Source organism: Triplophysa rosa, linkage group LG24 (assembly GCF_024868665.1).
Source record: "Triplophysa rosa linkage group LG24, Trosa_1v2, whole genome shotgun sequence".
Classification (NCBI taxonomy): domain Eukaryota; kingdom Metazoa; phylum Chordata; class Actinopteri; order Cypriniformes; family Nemacheilidae; genus Triplophysa; species Triplophysa rosa.
In genome coordinates this window covers 621,544-648,228 of record NC_079913.1, presented here as the reverse complement: position 1 = coordinate 648,228, position 26,685 = coordinate 621,544, and the positions used below count along the sequence as shown (strand labels likewise).

Sequence of the window (26,685 nt, the reverse complement as noted above, 5' to 3'; positions counted from 1 at the left end):
CAATGAATGGTCAATGTTTTTATCAGTCAGTTGGTTGATGGTCATTGGGACTCGTGTCTTCCGTGCTGTCATTACTGGTTCCTCGGGGCAGGAACAGCTTTGATAGCAATGATGTGACCAGACTGCCAAGCCCGACATCTCACACACATGACAACAAGCTTGTAGACGTGTAGCTGTTCACACTCATCTGTCCCACTTCCAAACAGTCACGTGCACCCACTGAAAATAGCGCCAGTTTATGAAGGGAACTTTCTCCTCGCACATGAACGGATAAAATCATGTATCAAACTATCCGTTGCCAGCAGTCTTAAGAAAGATGCCCTCATGTTTTTCAGAACCTCTCTATATCTATATCGGTATATATTTGATATGTTAACATGTCTTTAAAACAAGATGAATTACCTGAAAAGAAAAAGTGCGTAAAACTACTGTGGGACAGTATAGTATAATTAAACAATAAGAGATGAGAGTAATTTGTCTTTTCCAACCGCAGACTGTTCTCATTGTTTTAAGCATAAACCATAATACATTTAGATTATGAATAAGATTGACGATCAACAAACAGTTGTCTAATTTTGCTGTGCAAGTCATTTGAACTTAATGCACAATGAATGGATTTAATAAACAAATGTAGCCAAAGAATTATAAAACAAAAACATCCTTGTTGATTTTCAAAAGGTTCTCAAAAGGCAGCAGGCATCAAAGCTGGTTTTGCTTTCATTTTTAAGAGCTCGGCCCTCAATGTATCGATGTTGTTTAGTCTGTACAGAACTCCTGAAACCAGAGCTGTTTCTTCTGAAAGCAGCACGCCACAAAGACAAAGCTCTGGGGTTTTCACAGGGTGGTCCGCGGCACACGCCAAACCTTACGCTCCGATGCCTTTTAGGGAAAAGGTGATTTTGTTCACGCATTCTAGAGCCATATGAAGACCAGAATGATTGTTGATTAGAAGTCATGATGTTACTTAGTATTGTGTCTCTCACCGCAGTTATTATCTTTGTTATTATCTGAAACGTTTGCTCGCAGTGTAAATCAATACGGCGATAAAAGCTGATCTGGGATCAAAAGTGGACCGTGATCACTGTGACAGATAAAACTCTTGCTCTTAGTAGTTCATCAGGCGGCTAAACTTTTTCAGGAAACTCTTCAGGCCAAGCCCGGATTGGCTAATCGAGAGAATCTGGAAGATTCCTGTTGGGCCGGTCTGAGGCCGCTCTCGGTCAAGAATGCCAGGGCCGATTTGAAGTCCCACTCCGCCCCTGCCTCAGGCTCACTCCAGTGTTTGAAATATACTGAGAAACACTGCTGACAGCATCCTGCTCCATCATACCTGAGTATATGCATGTCTGAAGATTCAGAGACGACAGATCCATGGCAGGTTTGTTCAAGAAGCAGAAAGCTTCATTTAGCCGTAAGCGTTTCCAGATTGAAAGGTACAGACAGACAGATTTCGCAACCATTTGGAGATTCCTGGTTTATTGTGTCTCCACGGGCTCGTACGCATGCTTTGTTCGGCACATGGGCTGTTTCTTTACGCTCCATATTGCTGTGATCAAGAGCACTTGGAGTGAAATGACGGCTCGTGTTTAGGAGCTATTTTTCAGGGAATATTTGTGGGACGGCACACGGAGAGAAGGGGGACATCTGTCAAAAATATGTGTTCCAAGAGACGCGTGATATTTGAGAGTGGCCCCTTCTCATTGTTTTGTCTCATTTTCAGAAGTATTCTAAATAGTTAAGGTCACATTGGATGTTTACTGGGTTCCGTATTGTGTCTTTTATGTTATGTTCTCTTCCCCTCTGTTGTCTTCTTTTCACTTTTGTCTGTGCTCTCCTATTCTCTTCTCATGCCTTGTCATGCCTTGTCTTAAATATATTACAATTGCTAATTCATGTCTCCCCATATTGTCTTTTTTTAGGTAAAAAGTTTTATACTTTGGCATTCTCTACAAAGGGCAAATGAATGTTCAGACTGTCTCCATCACAGCGTGATGTTCTGAAATCTCATCCAGGTCTCTCCCACCAATCAGAGCTCTCTCCGTTTTATGCCTCACAGGCATCTAATTTCACAAACAAACATTGTAGACAAATCATTTTACATGCTTTCATCAGCACTGAAGTAAGTCTTTTTCTTTTCTTTTCACAGACGTGTATGTGTGTGTTGTTAGTGCACACTAATGGCAAAAAGTATGTAGTAAAAGGTTTATATAGTAAAGGAGACATTTTCAGAATACTTCTGACCTTATATGTTCAAAGAAACCGTTCAAATCTAAGAATAAGGTTTAAAAAAGACAAAACAAAATAATTAAGCAAAAAAGAAAACTACATCATATAATGAAATACATGTTTTATTTTATGCAAAATATGCATAAAAAACTAAAACGCGCACATTACACAAATTGAAAGTTAGGCATACATTAACAACAATGTAAACAAAAATGTTTTTGTATACCGTCACTATCCTGACTAAATAAGCTTTTGCTGTAAGTAATTTTCTTTGCCTTCTTAAATTCTTCTCAAAGCTGAGCTTCAGTTTACACTACAATCACCCGCCTTACACAACATGCATGCTAAATAAATCTCCAATAATGTGTTTTCTAAATAAAGGACAAAGACATCAGTTTTCCTACACTGTAAAACAGCTGTACATTTACAGAAATGTACTGTTATTCTTTACAGATTTTTCACATATAATGTAAAAAACTGTAAAAAAAATCTTCAAATTACAGGAAAAATGGTTAGTTAACCATTTTTACTGGCGCCCCATCTGCTTGATTTTTTTACAGGATTTGTTCACAGTGTAATTTTGAAAATACGTTAAAAATACATCAAATGACAAAAAAAATCATGAATTTACAACAAAAAACATGTCATTTTACGTTACAAACTGTAATTTTACGTTTTCTGCTGGAAAACAGCATTTTTTCAGGAGTTTTTTTACAGTGTAGATCGGACATCACTTTTGGCCCCTACTATAAGCTTACCCTCACAGGTCGTCTGTAGTGACTGTCGTAATGCAAACAGCCCCTTATCCACACAGTCACACACAAAAGCATGTTTAGTGTTTATTTCCGCCAACTGTACACTAAACCGCTCGTATTTCTATATGTAGCGATAGGACATATATGCCCTGGCCTAGCGTGATACTAATCTACGGTATGTGTCTGCACATGCTCTATTATAAAAATTGACACAAACAGGAAATTGCTCGGATGGTTGACCACAAAGCATCGCCGCTTTAATGAATCTGACATTCCCCACAACCTCGTCTCTAGGCCTATATAGGGCGCCCTATCCCAGCGTGCATCACTGTTTAAATACCACTTTCTCTATCATTGGATGGCTCTGAAAACAATGGGATTGAAAGCACACAGAACGTGGCGGGATGCACTGATGGAAGGCTTTCATAAGAACAAGGGGGGTTGAGGTATTCTTCTGTCAACATCTGGGCGACGTGTCATTTGTGTGTTCGAGTGAAATAGAGAAGAAAGGACAGATACTGATACCTCGGCGCTTGCTTGACAAGTGCATAATTCATTTTCTTTATCTTTTGGCTTCCATCATAAAAAGCGGCTATTTCATTCGTGTCCCGTTCATGCACGGAGATAAATTCATATGCAACTTAATTGTGTTCAGTTCATGTTTAAAAAGACAACCCACCCCCCTAAATATATACTTTCTTTCTCAAAAGACTTAACAAGTACACGTAGCAAAGTGTTGAATCCAGGGTTTGTTGTGAGGAAAGACAGATGTGTTCTCTCCATGGCTGTCTGCTCATTTCATTTCTGTCACTTCCATCACATCACTTTCAATGTTTGTTTTTAGCTTTTCTTTTGGTCTCCAAAATGTCTTTCAGTAATTTATTCTGTCACTTGTGTTGTCAAGGAATGCACACCTTGGGTTAAATTTCAGTGCTAGCTTACAATTTGTAGTGAGGGAACGATTTGTCCATTCAAGGAATAGCTAAAAAAAGATTTAAACCAGCCAAATGTATATTCATTCACTTATTTAAATACATAATGCAAGATTAGGGTTTGTGGTCGATAGGTTCAGGATTAAACAAATGAAACATGACACGGGAGGCCTTCCCCATGTCAGACAAGCAGGCCGTGGCGTGAATGAGCTCTGACCCTTGTCGTTTTGACCCAACAGGTCACAGACAGTCTGAAACACTCCAGACCTTCAAGATACAAATCATGCAGAATTTCCCTTGCTCCAGTCTCCTACACGGGTATGTCAATTCACTTACACGATGCGTAAGGCTGTGTTAAAGTCAATTGTGTTTCTATATGTAAATGTACTTTACAGGGAAAGGGTAAGAAATTTAGCAGCATCTAGTGGTGAAGTTGCAAATTGCAACCAATGGCTCACTTCAGCCCGCCAATAGAAGCACTACGGTGACTGACACAGCACCAAGATGTCGTCACGTTTGCGCTTCTTTGCCGAAGGAGATATTTACGAAACCGTTTAGAGCTTCTGTAGAAACAACATGACGAATTCCATGTAAGCTCATAATAGCTCATTCTAAGGTAGTAAAAACATAAGGCTTCATTATTTAAGGTCTTTATACACCTCTGAACACACAGTTATGTGTATTATATAGCAGTTTTGTCAATAGATCCTCCAAAAAATGACACACTGGACCTTTAAGACCTAAAACATCTTGAAAATGTGACAGGAACATGTCAGACGCATTCACATTCTCGCCACACTCGGGTCTCGGGCCCCTTCCTGCTGAGCCACGCAGGATTTCCGAGCCTGTCGTCATGGCAGCAGAGATCGAGGGCCATGGGCTCTAGTTCTGATCAGGCCACCAGGATGAGGGATGTAGTTAATGAGGTTACATAGCAGGAAATGGTCGTGTGGGTGAAAGAAGGGAAGGGAGGGACACTGCTAGTCAGGGATGGTGATGTGAATCTCCTTTATACTCTGACCCGGGGCTCGAGCTGCACACAGAATGATGGCATGGAAAGAAAAGCCCAACGTGACTTTCGCGAGTCACAGAGGTCAGAGGATGACATGGATGGAGATCTCATGCAAGTGAATGCAGAGCTGCCGGTTTGATCCGCCGGGGTAATAACTACAGGAAACATCAAATACAGCGCTTAAGTGACCTGAATAGCCTTTCCAGTAGACGGTCTGGCGAGACGGCTTTTAAAGGACCGCATCCCTTGCAGCTATTGCCTACTTATAACCTACTTTTAGGTTTAATCCAGTTCTGTCACAATATGCGTTACGCTCGTTTAATTGTGCATCCGGTCTTTAAGAAATTGTCACATCGCCTGTTTTTATCACTTTAACACTTGGCGATAACTCGTACACAGCTGCGACATGATCATCATTAGCAGATTATTGTATTGGATAAGAACATCTAAGAGAAGACAATTGTATAGGGAAGAGAATGTATTGCTGGACACGCCGTACTGTACATCCAGTACCGTATTTACTGTAACCCGTGTTTGTCCTCACTGTGATGAGAGCTGTGTAATGACTACATGCTAATGTTGTCTTTCCCATGACCAAATAAGGAAATGTGTTTACGTTGAAAGTCTTTTGTGTGTTGGAAGAAAAGCTTTAGCAAGAAACTATACAATAAACAGAGAACCGATCCCATGGAGACTCAGTTATAGGTCTCCACCAGGGTACTTTAAAGGGCCAGTGTGTCATTTTTTGTATAGGATCTATTGACGGAAATGCAATACACATATGTGTACATAATGATGCGTTATGTTTTTACTATTTCAGAATGAGCTATTTCTATCTACATGGAATTCGTCACGTTGTTTCTACAGAAGCCCTAAATGGACAAACTGCTCTACAAATGCATTATCTCCTTCAGCACAGAAGTGAAAACGTGACATCTTAGTCCTGTGTCAGCCACCGTAGCGCTTCGAAGGGGAGGGGGCAGTAAGCCGTCAGTTGCAATTCTCAACCTCACCACTAGATGCAGCTAAAATCTCCACATTGCTCCTTTAAAGGCAGTTGTTGTAAACTGTATGACTTTCTTTTATGGAACTGAAAGATTTTTACTAAGAATCTGCCCCTGACTACAGCTGTCAAATTTTACGCACGTTTCCTTCTTTTACTTGAAAACCAACAATGTGTCCTGCCAATTCTGAAGAAGTTTATTCATTAATGAAATTTAATCTTTTTTAATCCCTTTTGTGTGTTTTTGTCTTGTTTTCAGAGATTTTAGCCCGAGTCAGGTTTTTCATCCTTTGGGAAATTACTTTTGCTTCTTGTAAGCATAAACATCATTACATTTTCCTAGATTTGCAAACATTTGCAACAATACATTCTCTGAAAAAATTTTATATATTATGCCATTCAATTTGTGTTGTTAGTAAAACGTTCAGATCTCCTTCAGATTTTCTGAATGCAATCTGATTCAATTTATTTTGAATTATAATTTGCACTGAACTGCAAGTTCTTTATGCTTTTACTGCTGTACAAAGTAAGTGGGTTGTTTGGTTTCACATTTTGCATGATTTTTTCCAGAGTTTAAAGGACCTAATGCAATAGGTTTTTCCTCAGTATTTGTTGCAGAAAATGGGAGAAGATGTGAACTACACGCTAAACCTACACAAGGACTTCAGCAGTGCTGAGAACAAATGTTCTGCTTGGCTTTGATTGATGACTAAATGAAAGCAGACATAAATATATACGTTCACACACTAAACCAATAGCTCAGATGCTTCATCATCACTCACTGAGCATAGACATTACTTCTGCAGTCAGCAGTTCAGTGGGGGGTTATGGAAGTGCCCAGAGGACCATTTGTGTCCTGTTTATGTAGAAATGAGTGTATGATACCCAAGAGAAAAGATTACAAATGAGAATTACTGTAGACACGTGATACAGCATCCATTAAATCACCCAAAACAACCTCTGATGTCTAAAAATACATTTAAGTGTTTGTAAATGCATTACCAGAGTTTGGGTGTGCTTAGTGATTAGAGTCAATACACATTTCCTGAATTGCAATGGTTTATGTGTGTGTGCTGTATAAAGTTTCCTACCTTGGTAACGTAAAATAATCTTAATTGATTCATAACTATGTAAAGATAAGTTTGCATAGGCTGTTCAATTTATCAGTGTCACATGACAAGCTTTACAACCTCGTAACCCATAACAGAGACATACTGAACAGTCGTAACTGAAGTCATGACATCTGCTGATATGTGTTCAACAATAATGAGAGAGAGAGAGAGAGAGAGTTCTGCTTTGTGTGCTATAATTATTGTTAAATGCAAATTAAAACAAAATGTTAAATGCATCCTCGTTACTAAGTCTCTTTGTTTTTGTTCTAAATTAGAGAAACAATATTCAAATTATAACATATTTATTCATTATGTTAGTACTTGCTTTACTGTGTGTTGGTTTGAAATAATTGTGTTTGGAAAGGATCCTGCCATCCTGACCAGACAAAGTAATCCAATTAAAACGAAAATTCATGACGAATAACAGTCATTCCAATTGGCATTTCAATTAGACTTTATAATTGTACCTTGCTGTGATTCAGTGCCCGACTTCCCCCCTTGCGGACACGCACAGTTTATTCTGTAAACTGATCTCATATCAGTGTTACAGCAATTAGTCCACCTGCTGGTTTTCTATTCTCTATCCCCCCCTGCTGGCGCAGCGTGATATTATCCTGTTTGGTGCGAGCGAACGTTTATACCGCTTGTCGAAGAGAAAGTTGATTTAGTGTAGTTACACAATTATCCCAGTAGAGGGCAGAACGGCACTTTCCAAAACTATTGGGTGTTTCCATCCACCTGAAAGGTTACATTTAATTGGCGTGAAACGGTTAGGTTTTGTAGTTCATTCATAATGTGGTTTTCTTTTCTTATTGCTTTTCTTTAACATGGCAACTGCTGCCATATGCTTATCCAGTAATCAATTAAATTATAATTTGCATTTGAAAAGCAGCCTTGCAGAATAAAAAACAGTACAGAAATAAGAAAAAGAAATTTGGATACAAAAACTGTGACCTTTTAAATGGTCGTGGTGGTATTGCAAAATGTAAAGAGGTTTGCTAACTGTAAAAATATTTGTCAATAGGCATGAACCCAGCTAACACAGTACGTTCTGACGACGTAGCCAGCTCGACTTCATTTGGTCACCGTGACATTACTTTGTGCACGTTCTGAGGACGTCTTGGCAACGTTCCATTTCTAAGAATGTTTGCTTACGTTCCAGAAACGTTCTAGCCACGTCCTCAAATAACATTGTGAATTAATCCCATGGAGAACGTTGTAGCGACGTGATGTACTGGTCTTCAGATAACCTGGACACTGGTCATTTGATTAATGAATTTGGTCATTTCTATTTATTGTTATTGGATGGAAAATTTATGATCAGAGTAAAATCTCTTATAATGTCAAGACGAATGCTATAAATCCGACTTCTGACAGCTATTAAACAGTTAATTCGATACCACAATTAAAACTGCGTTTCTATTTATTTAGTGCGCGCGTCTGATATGTGCGCGCACGCGCCTTCTCTGATCTGCAAAGAGACGCGCGTTCGCATCATTTAAACGTTAACGGTCATTTCGTTTTACCTCACTGCCTGATATTACTTTAGCGGTTTAATAATATTCTTTCTTTACTTTAAACCTTACAGATTTGAGAGTGACGCACATTTTTTGTGATTTTCGATCGATTTGGCGCGTTTAAATGAACGGACCCTGATGTTTGTGAGTGTGACTAAAGAAACTTTTGATTGTTGTTTCTAAAAACTGACAACCTGCTAAATTTATGTGGTAAAACAAGAATATACTGTTAATCTTAAACATATGTTTATTCATCTCTGTCAATAAATATCTGCTTTAAATCCTCTATATTGTGTTGAAGTCTTTGATTATGTCATGTAGTATAAATAAAATTCCTTATTGTGACGTACAGACAGTGCTGTGTTGAGTTTTATTAATCGAGAATTACTCCAATTGTGCATAAAATTGAATCTTTAACGCACAGATTAAATCACAAATTAATTTAATCCTCCATGTGAAGGATGGTAATTGTTTAAATTAAATAAAAAACGATTTTAATAACGTGCCTGTTTGGTGGTTAGGACGTGCTCATCACGTCCCAGAAACGTTATTTGGTACGTCGCTGCGACGAATATGGTACGTTTCAGGTATGTCTTCAGGAGGTAATCACCAGTCCCAACAACGTCCAATGTTAGGTCGTCACGACGAATATGGGAATCGCAAAGTTACGTCGCTGGAATGAATATCATAATAGGTATTTTATTAAACATTTAAAATTAAACAAGATTAATAAACAAATGCTTAATAAAACAATACAGCCCAATAAAATAATAATAAACTACATGTAATATGGGTGATTTCATTTTACTGCCAACCGCCAATGAAATAAAAAGATGATTTAATTTTTACGTGCAGATATCGGGGGCGCGCTAGGACCGCTAATTGTGGAACGTCATCACATAATGTTCTCTATTTTAAAAGGCAAGTGACTGTAAATGTCAGCATTATCATATGTGTAAAGCATTGAAGAATGTCGAGTGAAACAAGAGCTTATTCGGTTAGTCTGCTATTTTATTCCTATACAGTTACTCCTGACGGGAGGCTTCCGTAAATAGTTTATACGTAACGTTACGCTTCAACTAAGTTGAATGGTGCAACTCAAACAAATTTAGTAGTGCGTAAGTTGTACATTAGTGCCCATTTAAGTCAAAACTAGGCTATGTTGTAACGCACAGCTGGTGCAACCGGCCACAGGTACGTCGTCACAACGTAACTGTGTTAGCTGGGAATGTCATTCATTCGTTGCCTGGACCGTTATATTTTTAGCACTACCTACTATAAAATTGATGCTTATTTGTATTTTTCTTTTTAAAGTTCGACAAATCTATGTTTGAGATGTTCACAGTTTAAGATCATCAGCCTATATCAACACGTGCGTCACGTTACTCTTTTGGCACCTTGTTTTCTGTTTTCACTAACCGCCACCAATTAACCAATCAACCCTAATTGTTAACCATTTAATCTAGTGGCTTCCCAAAATAGCGTGAGAGCATGACGTAACAACAGGGCTGGAGGGTTTGTCAATTTTGTGTTTTACACACATGCACGCCCCAACCCGCCCACCTATTGACAGAAGCGTGGAGAGCGCGCACTGGAGAAAAGCGCTCACTCACACACCCACCCAAGAGAGATTTTGTGCATGCCAAATCCCACCATATATTAAATACCGCATGAGTTACAGCCCGTGTGCATCTTGTTTACTGTGCGCGCACACAACCTGTGCATCATATTGATGTGTTGTAGTATTGACTTAAATCTCCAATCATCCAAAGCGCGACGCGCCCCTGTGCTTCACGTGCTGTGGATGTTTCCTTGAATCTCCCCGTACCTTTTACGGACCTTTCCGGGTGCGGGTCTTAAAAAAAGCATTGATCTGAATGGTTTGTCATTGCATTGCTTTATGGACTACACTTTCCCGTTGTAGCGGATCACGCACGGAACGGTTCACGCACGGAACCTGTGGTTAGAAATGACGCATCGGTCACAGTAGGGACGTGTCTCGGAAAAGCGGAGAGGTTTCAGTCAGAAGCGGACAGAAATCTGAACTACACCTGCTCGTCATGTCGGCGAAGAGCAAGAAGGAAAAGGAAATCATTACCGAGTATGAGAGCCAAGTGAAAGGTAAGAAAATACTCTCTCACACCTGACCGCTACCTGGAGACTGGCTCTCATATGCATCTGATACTCGTGCATGCATTTACTTACACTATAAACCACAATAATAATAGTACGTGTTATTTAATCATATTTATGAGTATATTTTCAGTCACATTGTTGCAGTCTGTGTTTAATGCGTTCCACAAAGCATTTGTATCAATATGCTCAAGACACTGAATTACCAAAATGCATTTAACATTTTTAATTGAATATATTTAATTCCCCTAATTTAATTAAGTTAATAAACACTAATATGTAATACGCCCTGTTATCGTTTGTTTGCCCTTCCAGCAGGGCGTCTGTTTGCGCGCGCGCGCTCGTTTAACGTTGTTTAATCGATGAAATGGAACGGGGCGCGCGCGGCAGCGAGCAGGCTCCACAGTAACCTGCATGGCAACCCCTGTCTCCCGCGCTCGAGCTGTAGTCAGGCGAAGGTGTGCAGCTCACCTAGACAACACTAAGTGTACAATATTCATTTCGGAAAATAAATGGTTGCATTACCAATAGCTCATTTCCACACATTAATGCTGGTTTTTAAGTGTGGGGAGGCTAGAGTTGCAGTCTCAGCTACTATTGGCCAATGGTGGTGGAGGTGAGGGTGGTCTCTAGGCAACTCAAAGCATGAACCTTTATGGGATGTTGATAGATTGGTGTAGTATTTGGGCCACTGCTTTAGTGCTTGTGGTTTGAGATGGGATGGGTTGGGAATTCGAGGTGCACATGTACTCTTGGTTACTCTGCTCCTTTTTCCCAACAATACTGGCAACAGGCTCTTGCTGCATTGTACATGTTTCCATGGATACTCGACCACCAGCCTGTGTGTGAATGTCCAATGGGAAAGCGATGGGTATCTGTGTGTGTGTCAGGGAGCATGATCAGGGAATCCTCCTGCCGCAGCAGTGCTGTTTAGTATGGACCGCACGTACGGCCGTGTGTGTGGCATACAGTACTGTGACCAAGGATGGTTTGAGACAGATTGAGTGATTCATGGTCATAAGGGATAGCGTCGCTATTCTCTGTGGTTACACACATGCACACACTGCCATTCAGACATGCATCACACCGCCGTGTGCTTAATTGTCATTGTGCCTTCTGTTGATGTATTCGGGACTAGTTTGCTTTGTGATTGGGAAGGTGCCCTTTTCCGAATGGCTTTCATACACTTAAATGCCTTTCATCGGTGTGTGTGCGTGTGTGCGTGTGTGTGTAAAATGGCTGCTTGAAGATGGCAAAATGTATTTATGGATTCATGGGTTTGATTCCTAGGGGACACGCATGCACGAATAAAAGGTATATGTTGACTGTAATATAAGTTGCTTTGGATAAAAATAAATCGTCCTGAATGGTTTGACTCAAAAAAATCCTGTAAAGCGTTCTCAGGGACGTGCTCAAGTTTAATGTCCGAACAGGAAAGGGTTTCCGCCGAGGGAGGAAGTTAGAAGTAAAGAGAGGCACATGACCTTGACTCTACCTGCAAACTCACACGCACACACAAATAGAGCGACGTACAGATGGTGATTCAGAGCAATTTTAATGTGGAAAAACATAACGCGCATGCACGCTAGGGCGCATTACTCAAAATCGCATTTTTGCTTGATCAGCCAAAAATCTGCACTCAAATGAGAAGGTTGTTTTAGCGCCGGAGGGGTGCACGGGGAGCTTGTATTATAAAAAGCTGAGGAACACAACAGTAAGCCCCACCCTTAATGTAATTGTGTACGAGCATGTTTATTCTGTGCTTTTAAAAACTGTTTCACCAAAGTAAAAGGCAAGAATACAATGAGATGTAACGCAATGTGACATTGCCATAATGCTGTTCTTGTTGCTACTTATTCTCTCATGAGATTTGATGTTGGGATGCATTTCTGGCTGCCATCCAATCCTGGATGCTCTCAACACACACGCACGCGCACACACACATAATCGCACCACATAGAAACCATGTACTTCCATCTGGTGTGACAGTACGGTTCAAAATTATTGCTTGGGGATCCACATGCGTACAAGACATTTCATTTTTCGCTCAGGTTCCTAGTCGTTCAAAGGCTTTCCAGAATGACATAAAATAGGTCACGCCAGGGACTCGCTGGCTCTTTATCAGGTTATGAAAAGTGTTGGTCCAGAGGTGTTTTCTCTTGCTACAGCTGCAGGTTGCAGACATTTTCAGTAGATGTGTATTTGGTGCATTTATTTAGTGATTTTGCTGAAGCAGTGAGCACGCCACGGATGGGAAGGCAGAGCCGGTGCAGAGAGCTGTGTGTTTGGGGTGGAGCGTGTGCCTAGAAAGAACAGATAGTTCTGCTCTTGGGAGGGATAAAGCTTGATGTAAAGAACTTGAAGTTTAACAGCTGATAAGTGAAAGATTCGGAGTGAAATAAACAAAAACATGAATACTGGAGCCACTGTTGTCTGACTCCTGACATAAAAAAGTCTTGCATCAATGTGGCACTCATTCAATAAGAAATGACTAACATCTTTGGCAGGCTGGTATGTGTGGAATGTATCAGTGAAATGTTGTCATTGGTTGTTCAAAAGAGAGCAAATTTCGTCTCCCACATGTCCTCCGTGTCATCTTCATCTTTCTGTACCTGCTGGTGATGGGTACTTTGCATCTGATGTGAAGGAGTAAGAATGATGTCCTGTGCCTTTAAGAGGAATGTGACATTTGATTATCTGCGTACTAGCTTTAGACACTTGTGAAACATGCAGCGTGGGAGTACACCGATAACATGGACATAATCTGCTTTGTGTGCACATGCTCATATTTATTTGTCTTTTCAAAGGGATGGTGCACCCAAATATTCATTCAACATTTATTCAACCTCATGTTATTCCAAACCTCCACAACCTCTTTTTTCTACAGAACACAAATGAAGATATTTAGAAGAATGTTGGTAACCAAACATTATTGCTCCTTACTGGCTTCCATTGTATGGACACAAAACCACCTTTCTCAAAATATCTTCCTTTGTGTTCCACAGAATAAAGTCATATACAGGTTTAGAACAGCACGAGGATGAATGAATGAAGACAACATTTTTATTTTTGGTTGAACTGTACCTTTAAATGGGAACGTGTTATACAGTATTGCCTGTAAATATAGCCAATTTAAATTAGATTTAATTATAAATAATGTCGACCAAGATGCTAACCCTGACAGAAAATGTTTCGTTTTTTAGTGATATTTACTTTAAATCGTGTTTTTACCTTTAAAGACATCCCATATGTCTAATAATGCTATATTAAATCTGTCCCTAATGAAATAAAGATATAAATTCACACAAGCCATTATATATGGAAATCCGATGTTTGAAAACTGACATTGAAACTCTTTGGTTTCATGTATTTTGTGTTGTAAGATGATGGCAAATGCTGAGAGGTGGACAAGGACCAGATGTCGACAACAAGGGTGTGTTCTTAAAGGAGTTTGTGAATGCAAGTAATTGTGTCTGTGTGTACAGTTTTGTCCCGTCCTCGTGAATCTGCATCTTAGCCCTGGTCATATTTCAAAATAATGAATGGAAACAACACATGGCCTCACTTCCTCTGTTAGAGAATAGACAGTGAACAAATAGGCACTTTGGTAAAGGCTGAATGTCTAGTATGCGACTAGACAGATTTTGCAGCCACCCACTGCATGTATTTATAATGGAAGTCTTGTAAGTCTCTTTAATCAAGTATAGATATCGATCCTGTAATCTGTTTAAGGCCGTGTGGACCACATGTACTGCGGTACTTACTGTAAAGAATCATGGGTCCAAGCTAAAGCCTGTCCTTGACTTTACTTGCTGGTTTAAAGCCAACAGGAAGTCAAAATAAATCCTTCATTAATTTAGGAGACCCTGCTGGTTTTATTGTGACTCGTTCATTATGGATGATTTTTGTTTTTATAATCAATTGGTCTTTTGGTTTCACCTCTGAAACGACTTCCGTTTCTGTATGATGTCACTACGGCCCCGCCTCCTGCCATCTCTTATATATCTTGTCTCCTAAAAATTGCATTGCATGTCGTGTTTTAACCACAACTGTTTCACAATTGTGTCAATTGAAAGTTGTCATTTTTCTTGTTTTTCAGATTATCATCTCATTTTTCTCCAAAGCGAGACATAATGACATTATTTATTCTTGATACGTGTTTTGTGATTTCACATTTAACTTAGTTGGTCTCTGCCGTCCTTGTAGTGCTGGCTTACATTTTGTTATGTCTTGAGTAATCCTCTAAATTTGACTTCTCCTTGATACTTTTTATACAAACTTTCTTTGTCATTGGTGTTCATGAAACATAATATAAATGATGTAGATTTAAACGCACTGAGAATATTGCTTCTTATATTAGTGGCTAAAGTATCATCTAATTCTTATTATTGATTATATCATTCTGTCAATCTTATTTTTTACCTTTTTTTAGATGTCTTTGTTTCTGACCTTCAGTTTTTATTTCCAAACTATAATTTTGTTACATATTGAAGAGTGTTGTACTAAGCATTTCACTTCATATCAGTGTTTATGGTCTTGTATAAGCAAACAAAACTTTGAAAATGCAATTAGTCATAGGGTTTAATTACTATAATAGACATGCAAGAGAACTTTATGAATAATGGGCAGCCTAATTCAGTGGAAATCTGCTGAGGTTTCCATGGAGTTCTGCACATGCGGACGGTGTCTTGTGATGAGCATTAGTCTGTGAGGAAAAACACGCGCGCGCACACACACATAATCGAGCATGCTGTGCTGGGACATTTTGACACATGATCCTTCAAACTTGGGAGTGCAGCTTATGATTCTGAATGTCTAATGAGAATATGGCGGAAAATCTGTGAAGGATAGAGGAGTTTCGCAAAAATAGTTTAAGAATTTAATTTGCTTTAGATAGATGGTGATGGGCCAGATTTTTAATAAATGGGATGGGCCAGAATAGCATTTAGAAAAATTGCTGATGTGGTTTTTGGGCATTAAGACGTGTGAGTTTCTCCTATGATGAAACAAATGGTAGTATTTTTGTGTTTCTGTGTTTGTGGCGGTTACGTGTGTATTTTTGTGCCGTTGTGGTTTGTACTTCCTTCTTTCTTAGATCATGTGAACGTGTGTGTGCACGGTTGTATGCGTGCGTGCTGCTATACGGCATGCCGGCACACTCCTCGAGCTCTCAGGTTGCTGAGCAGAAGCCTTGTTGCCATGGAGACAGTCTGGGTCGGGCGCATGCCGCAGGGTATCAGACATGCTCACCACGGTCACAAGTTCAAAGGTCATGTACGACATAGACAGAGACTTCATACAACTAAAAATAACAGTGAATTATGATCGAAGGATGGGGTACCAAAAATGCATCTCAATTTTGTAATGAGCATCCCACAGTTTCTGTTCTGTTCGTATTCTCTTTTGAAATGCTTTTGAATCTGATTTCAATTAACGGCACATTTAAAATAAAAGCCAAGAATGTGTCATGGTATATTTGTATTCGACCTGAACATTTACATTTGCTTACCGGAACCAGGTCTGGTTTTAATTCACATCAGTTTGTTTTATGTTGTTGTAATTGACAATGCTTGTCTTGTTTTGTGGACTCAGTTCTCTTGTTATTTTGAGCATGGTTTAGCTGAAGTCTGGTCCGACTAGCATAAATGGGTGGATCTCATTGGCAGTCCATATGAAGGCAATCATCTCCCTAGAGATGTTCTTCAGAAGCGCTCTGTCAACCACAACTGTACTGATGATGGACAGATATTTATTAGCCAGTCCAATTAAATCGTCTTTAATTGGGCCATTTTGAGATTTTAGTCTTTGCCCAATTGGCCAATTAACAGAAGTGGTGTCATGCCTTTGTGTCAGTTCAGAAAGCCACCAACAGCCTTTGTCAATACCATGCACATTTTCTGCTTTTCAGCCGAGCAATAATACAGTCTCACACCATTTTAAGTGTGATATCGCTGTTATATAACATTTATTTAAATAATACTACTGAAACTTCAGGCGCAATTTTGTTTTTATTCCAATGAAAATAGTTCCAAAACAAAGCAGGATCAGTGTAGCAAGCATGGACGATAAAAATATAAACACTTCTGCTATGCAGGAAAGTAAACTGAAAGCTGTTTTATTAAGGGAAGGAATTGAGTAAATATTGTGTGAAATGAATGCACATTGCATTTCCTTTTTAATTCTATTTAATACATTTGACAATTTTTGTTTTTTATATAAGCAGAGATTTAAGCAACTACTGTCGTTTCACATGTTTTGAATTCTAAAGGGTGCAAATAGTTTTTAGACATTCAGTATGTGCATATACTCTAAAGATGCTCTCTAGATATCGACATCTGTCAATGAAAAAGAAATATTACTTAAAGGAACAGTTCACCCAAAAAAGAAGATATTTTGAAGAATAGGAAAGCAAACAGTTCTGGGGCACTTTACTAATATTGTACTTTTTCCTACTATGGTAGTCTGTGGTGGCCAAGAACTGTTTGGTTACAGGCATTCTTTCAAATATCTTTCTCTGTGTTCATCAGACATTTGAACAGATTTGGAACAACTAGAGAGTGAGTATAAAGGATGACAGAATTTTCATTTTTGGGTGAAGTGTCCCTTTAAACTCTATATTTTAAATGTATGCATTTCGCTTTTATCTAAAGATTTTATAATCCAGTGTTATACAGTATGTTTCACTGTGTGTGTTCCCTGGAAAAAAAACCTTGACATCTGTGCTGCAAACTGATCTACATAAACTAAACGATCATATTTAAACTAATACCTTCTTCTTTTTTTAGTTCAATCTTTTGTGGTCCTGTCCCTTTAACAAACACAAAGCATGTGTCAAATTCACTTGACCTTCTGTTTCTTAGCTGGATTTCCAGTGTTTCTTATTGTATCAAAAGAGTCACCTTGCTCACTGTGCCAATATCACTGATGCAAAACACACCACGTGCACAAACGTAGTTTCAGGTCCCCAGTTCTCACAGACCCACCCACCCTCCTACACACGCTCTCACCCACACGGAGCTCATGCCAAGCCTGCTGTCTCGTCTGTTATTTGGAGCTGCTGTAAGAGAGGCAGTGTGACATTAAACAGTTGGGCTGTGGAGAGAGAGGGGGAAACGTGTGAGGGAGAACTGAGAGAAAAGGAGAGAACTGGTGAAGGGGAACACTGGATTTAAAGGGACAGTTCATACAAAAAAGAAACATGTCATCGTGATGGACTCGCTGAGTTATACAGAACAAAGTGTTTTGGATGCGTTTAAGAAGTGGCGATGAGAGCTAGGATAGAGGATAAAGAATCTATAATACCCCTTCCCATTAAACACACACTCGCACACACGATAATCCTCATGGGATACTCCACTCCACCTGTTGTCTTGGCAACGGCAGCGAGTGTGATAACCAGTGTGTTGTTAAGGAAGAATTTTTGCACGGCTTGTTAGGAGAAAACCTTTGCTTCAGAGAGCACAACTTCACCCATCGCTGCCCACATTGGGCCTCGTTCATGAAACACGAGCAGAACGATTTTTTGTGTAAATCGTTCGCAAAGTCGTTCTGACGTAAATTTTTGTATTCGTGAAAATGTTCGTACGAAAGAAATGTACACCTGCTCCATAGCACGTGTAAATAGTGCGTAAAACCGCACGTAACGTTCTGTATTCTTTTAGACAAACTGATGACACTGCGTTTTGATGCACTATGTATCATAATAATACTTCACGAGTTCTTTTGCCCTGTCTTTTATCATTTTTTTACTTTTTAACTTTGGGTAAAACGCGCAGAGCTGCTCGTCACTGTCCTTTTTTACACAGCCGTCCAATCACAGTGGAGAAGAGGCGGGACAAACACTACATTGACCAACCATCATATACAACAGTCGAGAAGTTAATATTAATGGTTACTGCATTTTCATATTAAGTAATATTGTTCGAAATAAGATACTAGTAACAAGTAGGCTATAACTGTTGTGGATATTGTAAACCACAGCAACCAACGCATCTCCGGAATAATGCGCAGTGCCTCCAAAGCGTTCTCGGGCGCAACCAGCTGGTTTTTCGCACCAGGTATTATTATTTTAGCTGGCTTTGGTGGACACAGATTAATTTATTAATTTATTGGTAAGCATGTAGCCTATTAGTCTATTTTGCATTTATGCGATATAATGTAGCCAAACCAGAGAATGACGTCCAGAGGATTCCAGCCTTCCGAGATACGTAATTCGCGTAGCAGTAATTCATAGGCGGGATTATGCTAATTGTGAATGAGCGTGCACGCGCCCTGTTCACGAATGATTGGAACTCATTAACATACACACATTTTACTACGAAAACTGACGTTTACGAAGTATTTGTGAATCCGTAGGAAAGTTTTCGGGTAGGTCTGTTTTACGAACGAGGCCCATTGTGTTCAGGTCACTCGAAAACACACCACGTGATGTCATTATAGTGCATGACGTCATCCATCATAAAAATATGTCATTCTTTTAGCAATTGGTCATATATGTGTGTGTTTGTGTGAGCAGAGATACGGTCACAGTTAGTGGAGCAGCAGAAATGTCTGGAGCAACAGACGGACATGAGAGTTCAGCTCCTGCAGGACCTGCAGGATTTCTTCAGGAAGAAGGCCGAGATCGAGAGCGAATATTCACGCAACCTGGAGAAGCTCGCAGAACGTTTCATGGCCAAGACACGCAGCACCAAGGACCACCAGCAGTACAAGTGAGTGCATGTGTCAAACATCTTAAACAACTTTTTAACAACTTGATGTTTCAAATAAATAGGATGAGATTTTATTTAGCTTGCAAGAGGATCCCAAAATAATCTTGAAATAATATACAGGGTGTATACTGGACATTTTTTAAACACTTGATGTGCCGGCCCTGAACAGTCAAAATGAAGTCTTTGAGGTTTCTATATGAATCATTTTGTCAGCGTCTTGATGTTTCTCTTAAATGTCGTGATCAAGAATTGTTTTAAAATCTCTGTAAAATTAAAGTTTTAATCCTTTTCTAATAATCTTGGACTACTGAAAAAATGAATATGAATTGGTAAAAAAGTGTTTCATCCCTAAATGTATCATTTTTGCATTAAAACAAAAACTATTGATGAGAGCGCACCATGCATTTCTGTTTTGAAGTGAGCAGCTTTCATCATTTTCCACCGGCTGAAAAATCACAAGAGCACGCTCGAACGGGCTGACATCTTTTTGTCCACATGGCATGCAACATTTTCAAATGCCCATGAATGATTGAAAAGTCATTTTCTCAGGACGGAGATTCAAATCATTTTCCACACACATTTCCTTTCACTCACCTCCAAATAAATTGCCCATCTGGATTTTGTTCGATTTGGTTTGTATTGGATTTGTGGGCAAGGGCATCGTCTGGAATATTTTACCCATGATGCTCTATGCCCAGCTTCATGCCTGAAAAATCAGAGATGGCAGAGGAGAGGCGATGCGTATGTCTGCTGTATTTATTGTGTGTGTGTGTGTGTGTGTGTGTGCAGGCATCTGTGTGTTTGCCATCTCATTAATGCAGATAGCATTCTGCTGAGAAAATGAAGAGGTGAGGGATGAGAAAGTGAGCGAGAGAGAGAGAGAGAGAGAGAGAGAGAGAGAGTTTCACAGTTTCTCCTCTGTTGCGTTTTCCCCTCATGCTGGGCACCGTTACTGCGCTGGTCCTCATGGGGCTGTCCCATCGGATGCCCACTGCGCTTCGTTATTGGTCACTGGCTGCTGAGAAATTCTCCTCTTTGGTCTAAAATGGCTTCCTATTGTCTTCACAGCCGTTACTAATATCAAAGAATAAGTCAGTGGAACAAAATGGCGTCTTTTACCTCACCTCTGCAGGTGGTTAAATGTGCGAAACACATTTACTCTCTAAAATAAATGGATAATGTGTACCAACAACCGAAAACTCCATAGGCTGAATGCTTTGCAAACCTGTGATTTAAAAGTCGGAAATAAAGAAATGTGACGTGTAAAAGGAATGGCATATATTTGCATAACATTCTGCACATTTTACAGTGTTGAACCCTTCGTACCAAAGGTCTGGTTTTCTTGCCTCCACTAAAACACACAAGATGCTCTTTCCCGAGTTGTACACTGTATTATTGGCCCATGTGCATGAATTAAATATTTTGTGGATAAATTATGAGGTAATGATAAAAAAGCGTGTATGTGGAGTGTGATTTCGAGAATATTAACTTGTAATCACTGGAGTGTGTGTTGATATTAAGCAATGAGTCATTTATTATGAAAATTTCGAGATGACTCTCTTGAGTGTGTTCAGCTCTGATTGGATTTATATAGATCTTGATGGCTGGAGTACATTTCCCTTGCATCCTGATGATTTAGAGGAAAATCTTCTAACTTTACCAAAGGCAAAATGAGCTCAAGGTGAGAAAACAAGATGGTTTATTAGTGGATTTGAAGAAAGGCAGAGAAACAACCACATGTATAGCAAGTGCTGGGGCCACTCAGTGATTGTACTGAAATAAAAAAGGCATATATTTTACATCCTAAAGCGGTTCATTCTTGTTGTGTTATGGTACAGGAAGGACCAGAACCTGCTGTCGCCGGTGAACTGCTGGTACCTGCTTCTGAACCAGGTGAGGCGAGAGAGTAAGGACCACGCCACGCTCAGCGACCTGTACCTCAACAATGTCATCACACGCTTCACACACGTCAGCGAGGACAACATGCGTCTGCTTAAGAAGGTGAGGTCACATGCAGGTCAACATGGACCCTGTTTCCTGTCAGTGTTGTAATGTGACGTCCTCGCATGTATTTACAAACAAAACTTGCATGATAGTATATGATCATTTTTATACTCTTTACTATCATATGAATACTTGTTATTCAAAGTGTAGATTTCTCTGCTGGACCACATATGAAGTGCTTTTTAATTTGACCCCAGAATATCAGCAAGGAGAGGCAATTTTATAAAAGTCCCTAGCCTTATGAAGAATGAAATAAAAATAGACAAGGATGTGCGTGTAGTTTCACGTGGATTCCCCATTTATTATTCACAGGCGGTCTCTGGGTCTGTAGAATCCAACGCGGCGGTGGTTTATTTATAGAAAGTGAATAACTGTTTCGCACAGCAACACTAAGTTAATCTAGTGGACAGCACTGAAGTTAATGTAGTAACAGCAGTACAAAACACATTAGACGACTACTAAAGCTGAGGCAACTTAAAGAAATGAACTGTCCCTTGGCCATTTTATCAAAGTTTAATGTTGTTACCATCATTGTGCCACGGTACCAGCGTAATACGGATATTTATGGAAAGAGTTCTTCAGATTTTAGTACCTTTCCTATTGACAATTGTTTATTAAATGCATTTATATATTTATTCTCTGTATCACAGAAGCCTTAGTCGGCTTAGTGTCTGCACGTGTGTGCTGTATTTACGTATATTGGTGGGATAAAAAGTTGTTTATTTTGATCCATGCGTTTTGTTCAAAATTGACCGAGGTGGTACAGCAATTCCGTCACTGTCGATATGAGTTTGACCTAACCTTACTTTCTGTCCATTCTTGTGATTTCGGGACTTACAGAGCAAAGAGATCATTTTCCAGCTGCAGGAAGACCTGATGAAGATTCTGAATGAACTCTACACGGTGAGCTTCGCTCTCATCATCCACTCAATCTCTTTTGGATGACTTTTTCATCCTTTTACTTCGGTGGCGAGTTTCTCTCTCTCGTTTTATCATTCCATCAATACGTAATTCACCCGCTCCATTATCAACACTCTCTGGATCTTTCTTCCCTCGATCTCTTTCATCAATCTGTCATTTACTTGTTCTAGGATTTCTGCTTTTCTTTTTGCTTTGTGATGGCTTGTGTTTGTGTTGCTAGCTTCGCTGTGTAGGCACGACCAGCATAGGATTTTCACTTGTTGGTTACTGCTGGTTTGGTGCTGGTCTACCAGGATTTTTTTTTTTTTTGCTGGCTGAAAGTTCTGGTCAGTTAAAAGGAGTGGAGGGAGTACCAGCCACCAGCATCCCATGTACGGCCTGGCATCCAAAACAGGGCTGGAGACCAGCAGTGATGTTCTTGTCAACAAGAATTTTTTAAAAGGGTGTAACTGTAGTTTTGTGTGCTGCTGTGAATATCCGACCTGAATGTGAGCTTGTCTGACAAGACTGAAATCTTAAAAGCTTCCAGTTCTTGAATTAATAAACTGTATAAAAATAAAAACACGGCACAAGCGCATTAGATGTGTCACTCGAGCTTCCTGCTAACATGAAGAGCACTTACTTACAATCCGGTGTGTTCTCAAAACAAAAGTTACAGGAAGACATTTATGAAGGGTTTTAAACGGGTCGTTTGGCTTGGGGATTATGGGTAATGTAGTTTCGTGGCTGCTCTGCCCCCTATAGGTGATGAAGACGTATCACATGTATCACAGTGAGACTCTGAGTGCAGAGAATAAGCTAAAGGAGGCAGAAAGGCAGGGTGAACGACATGGCCGGGGCGGTGAGGCCGTCTTCAGCCTGCGTACCGAGGATCGGCACCAACGACGGAACGCTGCCCGCAAGATACAGAAGATGAAAGAGAAGGTGGGTTCACACATTGCATTTATGCATTCGGCAGACACTTATCCAAAGCTGCACAGTGCATTTAAGGTACCTTTTTATCTTTCGTGTTTCGTTTGAGTCAAATCCATGACTTGCCATGTTTGTACAATTCAGTTCCTTGATTTTGAATGCACTATTGCCTGGTTTCACAAACATGGCTTAAGGCTAGTCCCAGACTAAGATGCAAGTTTGATCGCTTGCCCCAGTCTCTCATCTACCAGCGTCATTGCCTTGATGCACGCCAGGAATGTTTTTTACGAAGACATTTTTGTTAAAGCGACTTAAGTATCCTCATTGAACTGGCTTAAGCTAAATCCTGTCTGTACAACCGGGCCTATAGTAGTTCATGTTTCAGAAATGCAGAGCAAATGTTCATTTGTCTTTAAGAAAAGCTGTTCACTTGTCAAAGCATTTCAGAATGTCTGTTTATAAATGAATGATTTTCATTTTAAGCATAGCCAACCTGAAAATAAGCTGCATTTAATTTTGGTTATGCTTCAATTATTCTGTGCTTCATTCTTACGTCGACTGTGAAGTTTTAATTTGTAGGAACTAGCTGAAGCTTTGCTTGATGTAATGCATTATTGAAAACTCTTTTTAAACATTTTCTAATAAAATCTTATTTTCCATAAAATCACAGCATGTAGTATTGAACAAAGTATATTTATGGAAACTATATGTCTATGAAAGAAAGAAGCTCTATTTTGTAGCCATTATCGGCAAGTGATTTATGTTTTTGGTATAATACGGTCAGCAAACACAGCTCCACGATACAGCAGACACTCAGTGAATGTGTGACCCAAGCTGTGTGTCTGAGTCTCTCGTCAGAACATTTGTTTTCCAGTAAAATGCCCCCATGACAGACGGAGTGTTCACTTCGGTTTTGTAGTACATCCATTTCTCTTTGATAACACATGGGGGAGGAGAGGTTAGAATGAGCGATTGTTACTGTATTTGACAGAGAGGGTAGCCAAAATATCCCGATGGGCAACATCTGCGTTCAGTGACTGTTTTTCCTTTTTTCTGCAGAAGACATTGCAGGAACGGTTTTCTTTAAGCGCACATAAAAATATAGACAGAATTTGAAAGTTTTTGCCATTGGTTAGAATTTATTCAAATAAATTGTTAGAGGGACATAAAAATAAAAAATATTTTACGCCATCCAAACCTGTGTCACAAAAGATATTTTGAAGAACGTTGGTAACCAAACAACACTGGCACGCATTGACTTCCATTGTATGGACACAAAACCACGGAGACATTTCTCAAAATATCTTCTTATATAAAAAGTCTTATGCTGGTTTTAAACAACATGAGGGTGAACGAATGATGATACAATTCTTTTTTTCGAGATTATGGATGATACATTATTTTGAATTGGCAGGTTTTGGAGAGCTCAGGGTCCTGTATTACAGGATTCTTTCTTGGTTTAACGATAATGTTGTTTTGAAATAACTGTGGGTTTTACCACAGCCGAGGAACTTTAATTAAAAGAGCGATTACAAATCAATTGGTACCAAGATACAGTAGCCGAGCTTCATGGCGCTGGCACACTGACATTAGAAGCGAAGCCCATCAATAGTCAATCAATAAAAACATGTGATCTTCTGCCCTGATGTAGATGCAGCTCGTACTCCACACTTTCTCCTTCAACCGTCTTCTTTCTTTCTTTCTCTCCAGCGTCAAGCCAAGTACTCTGAGAACAAACTGAAGGTCATGAAGGCTCGGAACGAGTATCTGTTGACCCTGGAGGCTACCAACGCCTCTCTGTTTAAATATTACATCAAGGACCTATCGCATTTGATTGACGTGAGTATCCGATTCGGATCGCTGTTAATCGACGGCAGGAAATTGCTCCCGCGATGGAGGGTAGCGCTGGCATTTATTTGCTTTTCAGCGTGCACAGAAGTGGAGTATTGTCCTGATTAATAATCATGAATTAGGGCAGCCTCCGCTGCTTTTAATTAGACACAAACTCACCCTGTAACTGCAAGGATGGAATAGAGATTAAGCCGGTAATTACAAAAACACATTAGCACATTCTGAAACAGTAGCGAGAACAGACACCGTTACTGCAGGAAGGAAAATCTTGCATACTGCGCAGTATATACTACTGCATGATAGATATACATTACTTAAATAGTGCAGTATTTCAATATTTCCTTTCCTTAAATTAAATTTCAACTACTTTTTCATACATATGTTATCTTGCATATTTGTTATCTTACGTATTTGACGTCTTACAAAGTGGTCTGTATCCTTCTGTAATGTAAAATCTGCAATATTGAAATTTTTTTGGGTTAAAATAAACAAATCAGTATGAGTGTGTGTGTGCGTGTGTGTGTTCATGTTTGTATATCCCGGTGGGGACCTGAACCTGAATACACACCAACACATGGGGACTCGTGTCACCGTGGGGACCAAAATTGAGGTCCTTATGGGCAAACAAGCTTATAAATTGTTCAGAACAATATTTTTTACAAATCTAAAAATGCAAAAAGTGTTCTATGATCTTTAGGTTTAGGGATAGGGTTAGGGGATAGAATATACAGTTTGTACAGTATAAAAACATTACGCCTATGGACTGTCCCCACGGAGATAGTCAACCAAAGTGTGCGTGCGTGCGTGCGTGTGTGAAGAGTTTGGTTCCAAAATGAGAACTCCTTTTTTAAATATTTCAAAAATTATGTTTTTTATTATGTCATCATGTTTTAATAGTGTTTTATTGTGTTACTTAGCTGTATTTTTTGAGTTGTTATGGCTTAAATCAAAACAAACCAACTGCAGTTTGATTGATATTAATTGGAATGCACAATAAAAAACATGATTTCTGAAGAGTTCTCATTTTGGAACCAAACTCTTCATATATATATATACTGTATATATGTATATATACACACACATACACGGACATATACACGTACATGTACATATACAATTTGCTTTAATAACTAATTATTTAAAATTTTAAAGCTGCAATCCATGCTGCAAGCTGCAATTCTATTTATTTACTAATTGCTAATTCTTGTTTATTTGATAATAAAATAAATAGAATTAGCCAATTCAAAATAATTCCTCTCTCTGTAGTAACATTGTTATATATATATATTGATTGCAGCTTTAAAATTTAAAATAATTTGTTTATTAAAGCAAATCTATATAATAAAGTAAATATTTTGTTAAATATTATGCCTCACTACATATACACTCCACTATAAATTACATTCTACTACATTCACTAGGAATTACTTCCATTCTTTTGTTTAAAACATTTAGTCAGTATGATCATATAATACGGCGATAAAATTAACATGATATTTGAAATTGTTTCAGATGAATTTTTCTTACATTCATTTGTGGAGCGGATTGGATTGTGGGATAGAGGCTGCACATTGTAGTATTGCATCCAGTTCCATG

General features: G+C 39.3%; 1 protein-coding gene and 1 long non-coding RNA gene across 6 annotated transcripts in view; both read left to right on the top strand.

The window, feature by feature from the left end:
* LOC130547545 (uncharacterized) overlaps window positions 1-8,837 on the top strand; it is a 31,710-nt gene extending 22,873 nt beyond the window's left edge. For 2 of the 4 annotated variants that reach the window (XR_008961891.1, XR_008961893.1), the window contains exons 6-7: window positions 1,920-4,231; window positions 6,188-8,837. This is a non-coding gene — a long non-coding RNA (uncharacterized LOC130547545). The remainder of the gene's footprint in view (window positions 1-1,919; window positions 4,232-6,187) is intronic. The other 2 variants (XR_008961894.1, XR_008961892.1) reach the window with 2 other exon arrangements.
* Window positions 8,838-10,148: 1,311 nt separating this feature from the next.
* The window catches only part of srgap1b (SLIT-ROBO Rho GTPase activating protein 1b), a 27,230-nt gene continuing 10,693 nt past the window's right edge, over window positions 10,149-26,685 (top strand). Inside the window, exons 1-6 of one of the 2 annotated variants that reach the window (XM_057323702.1) lie at window positions 10,149-10,678; window positions 19,206-19,401; window positions 21,240-21,402; window positions 22,246-22,308; window positions 23,071-23,250; window positions 24,949-25,077. In XM_057323702.1, coding sequence (XP_057179685.1) covers window positions 10,618-10,678; window positions 19,206-19,401; window positions 21,240-21,402; window positions 22,246-22,308; window positions 23,071-23,250; window positions 24,949-25,077 — 792 coding nt within the window. In that variant the 5' untranslated portion in view covers window positions 10,149-10,617. The remainder of the gene's footprint in view (window positions 10,679-19,205; window positions 19,402-21,239; window positions 21,403-22,245; window positions 22,309-23,070; window positions 23,251-24,948; window positions 25,078-26,685) is intronic. The other variant, XM_057323701.1, reaches the window with a different exon arrangement.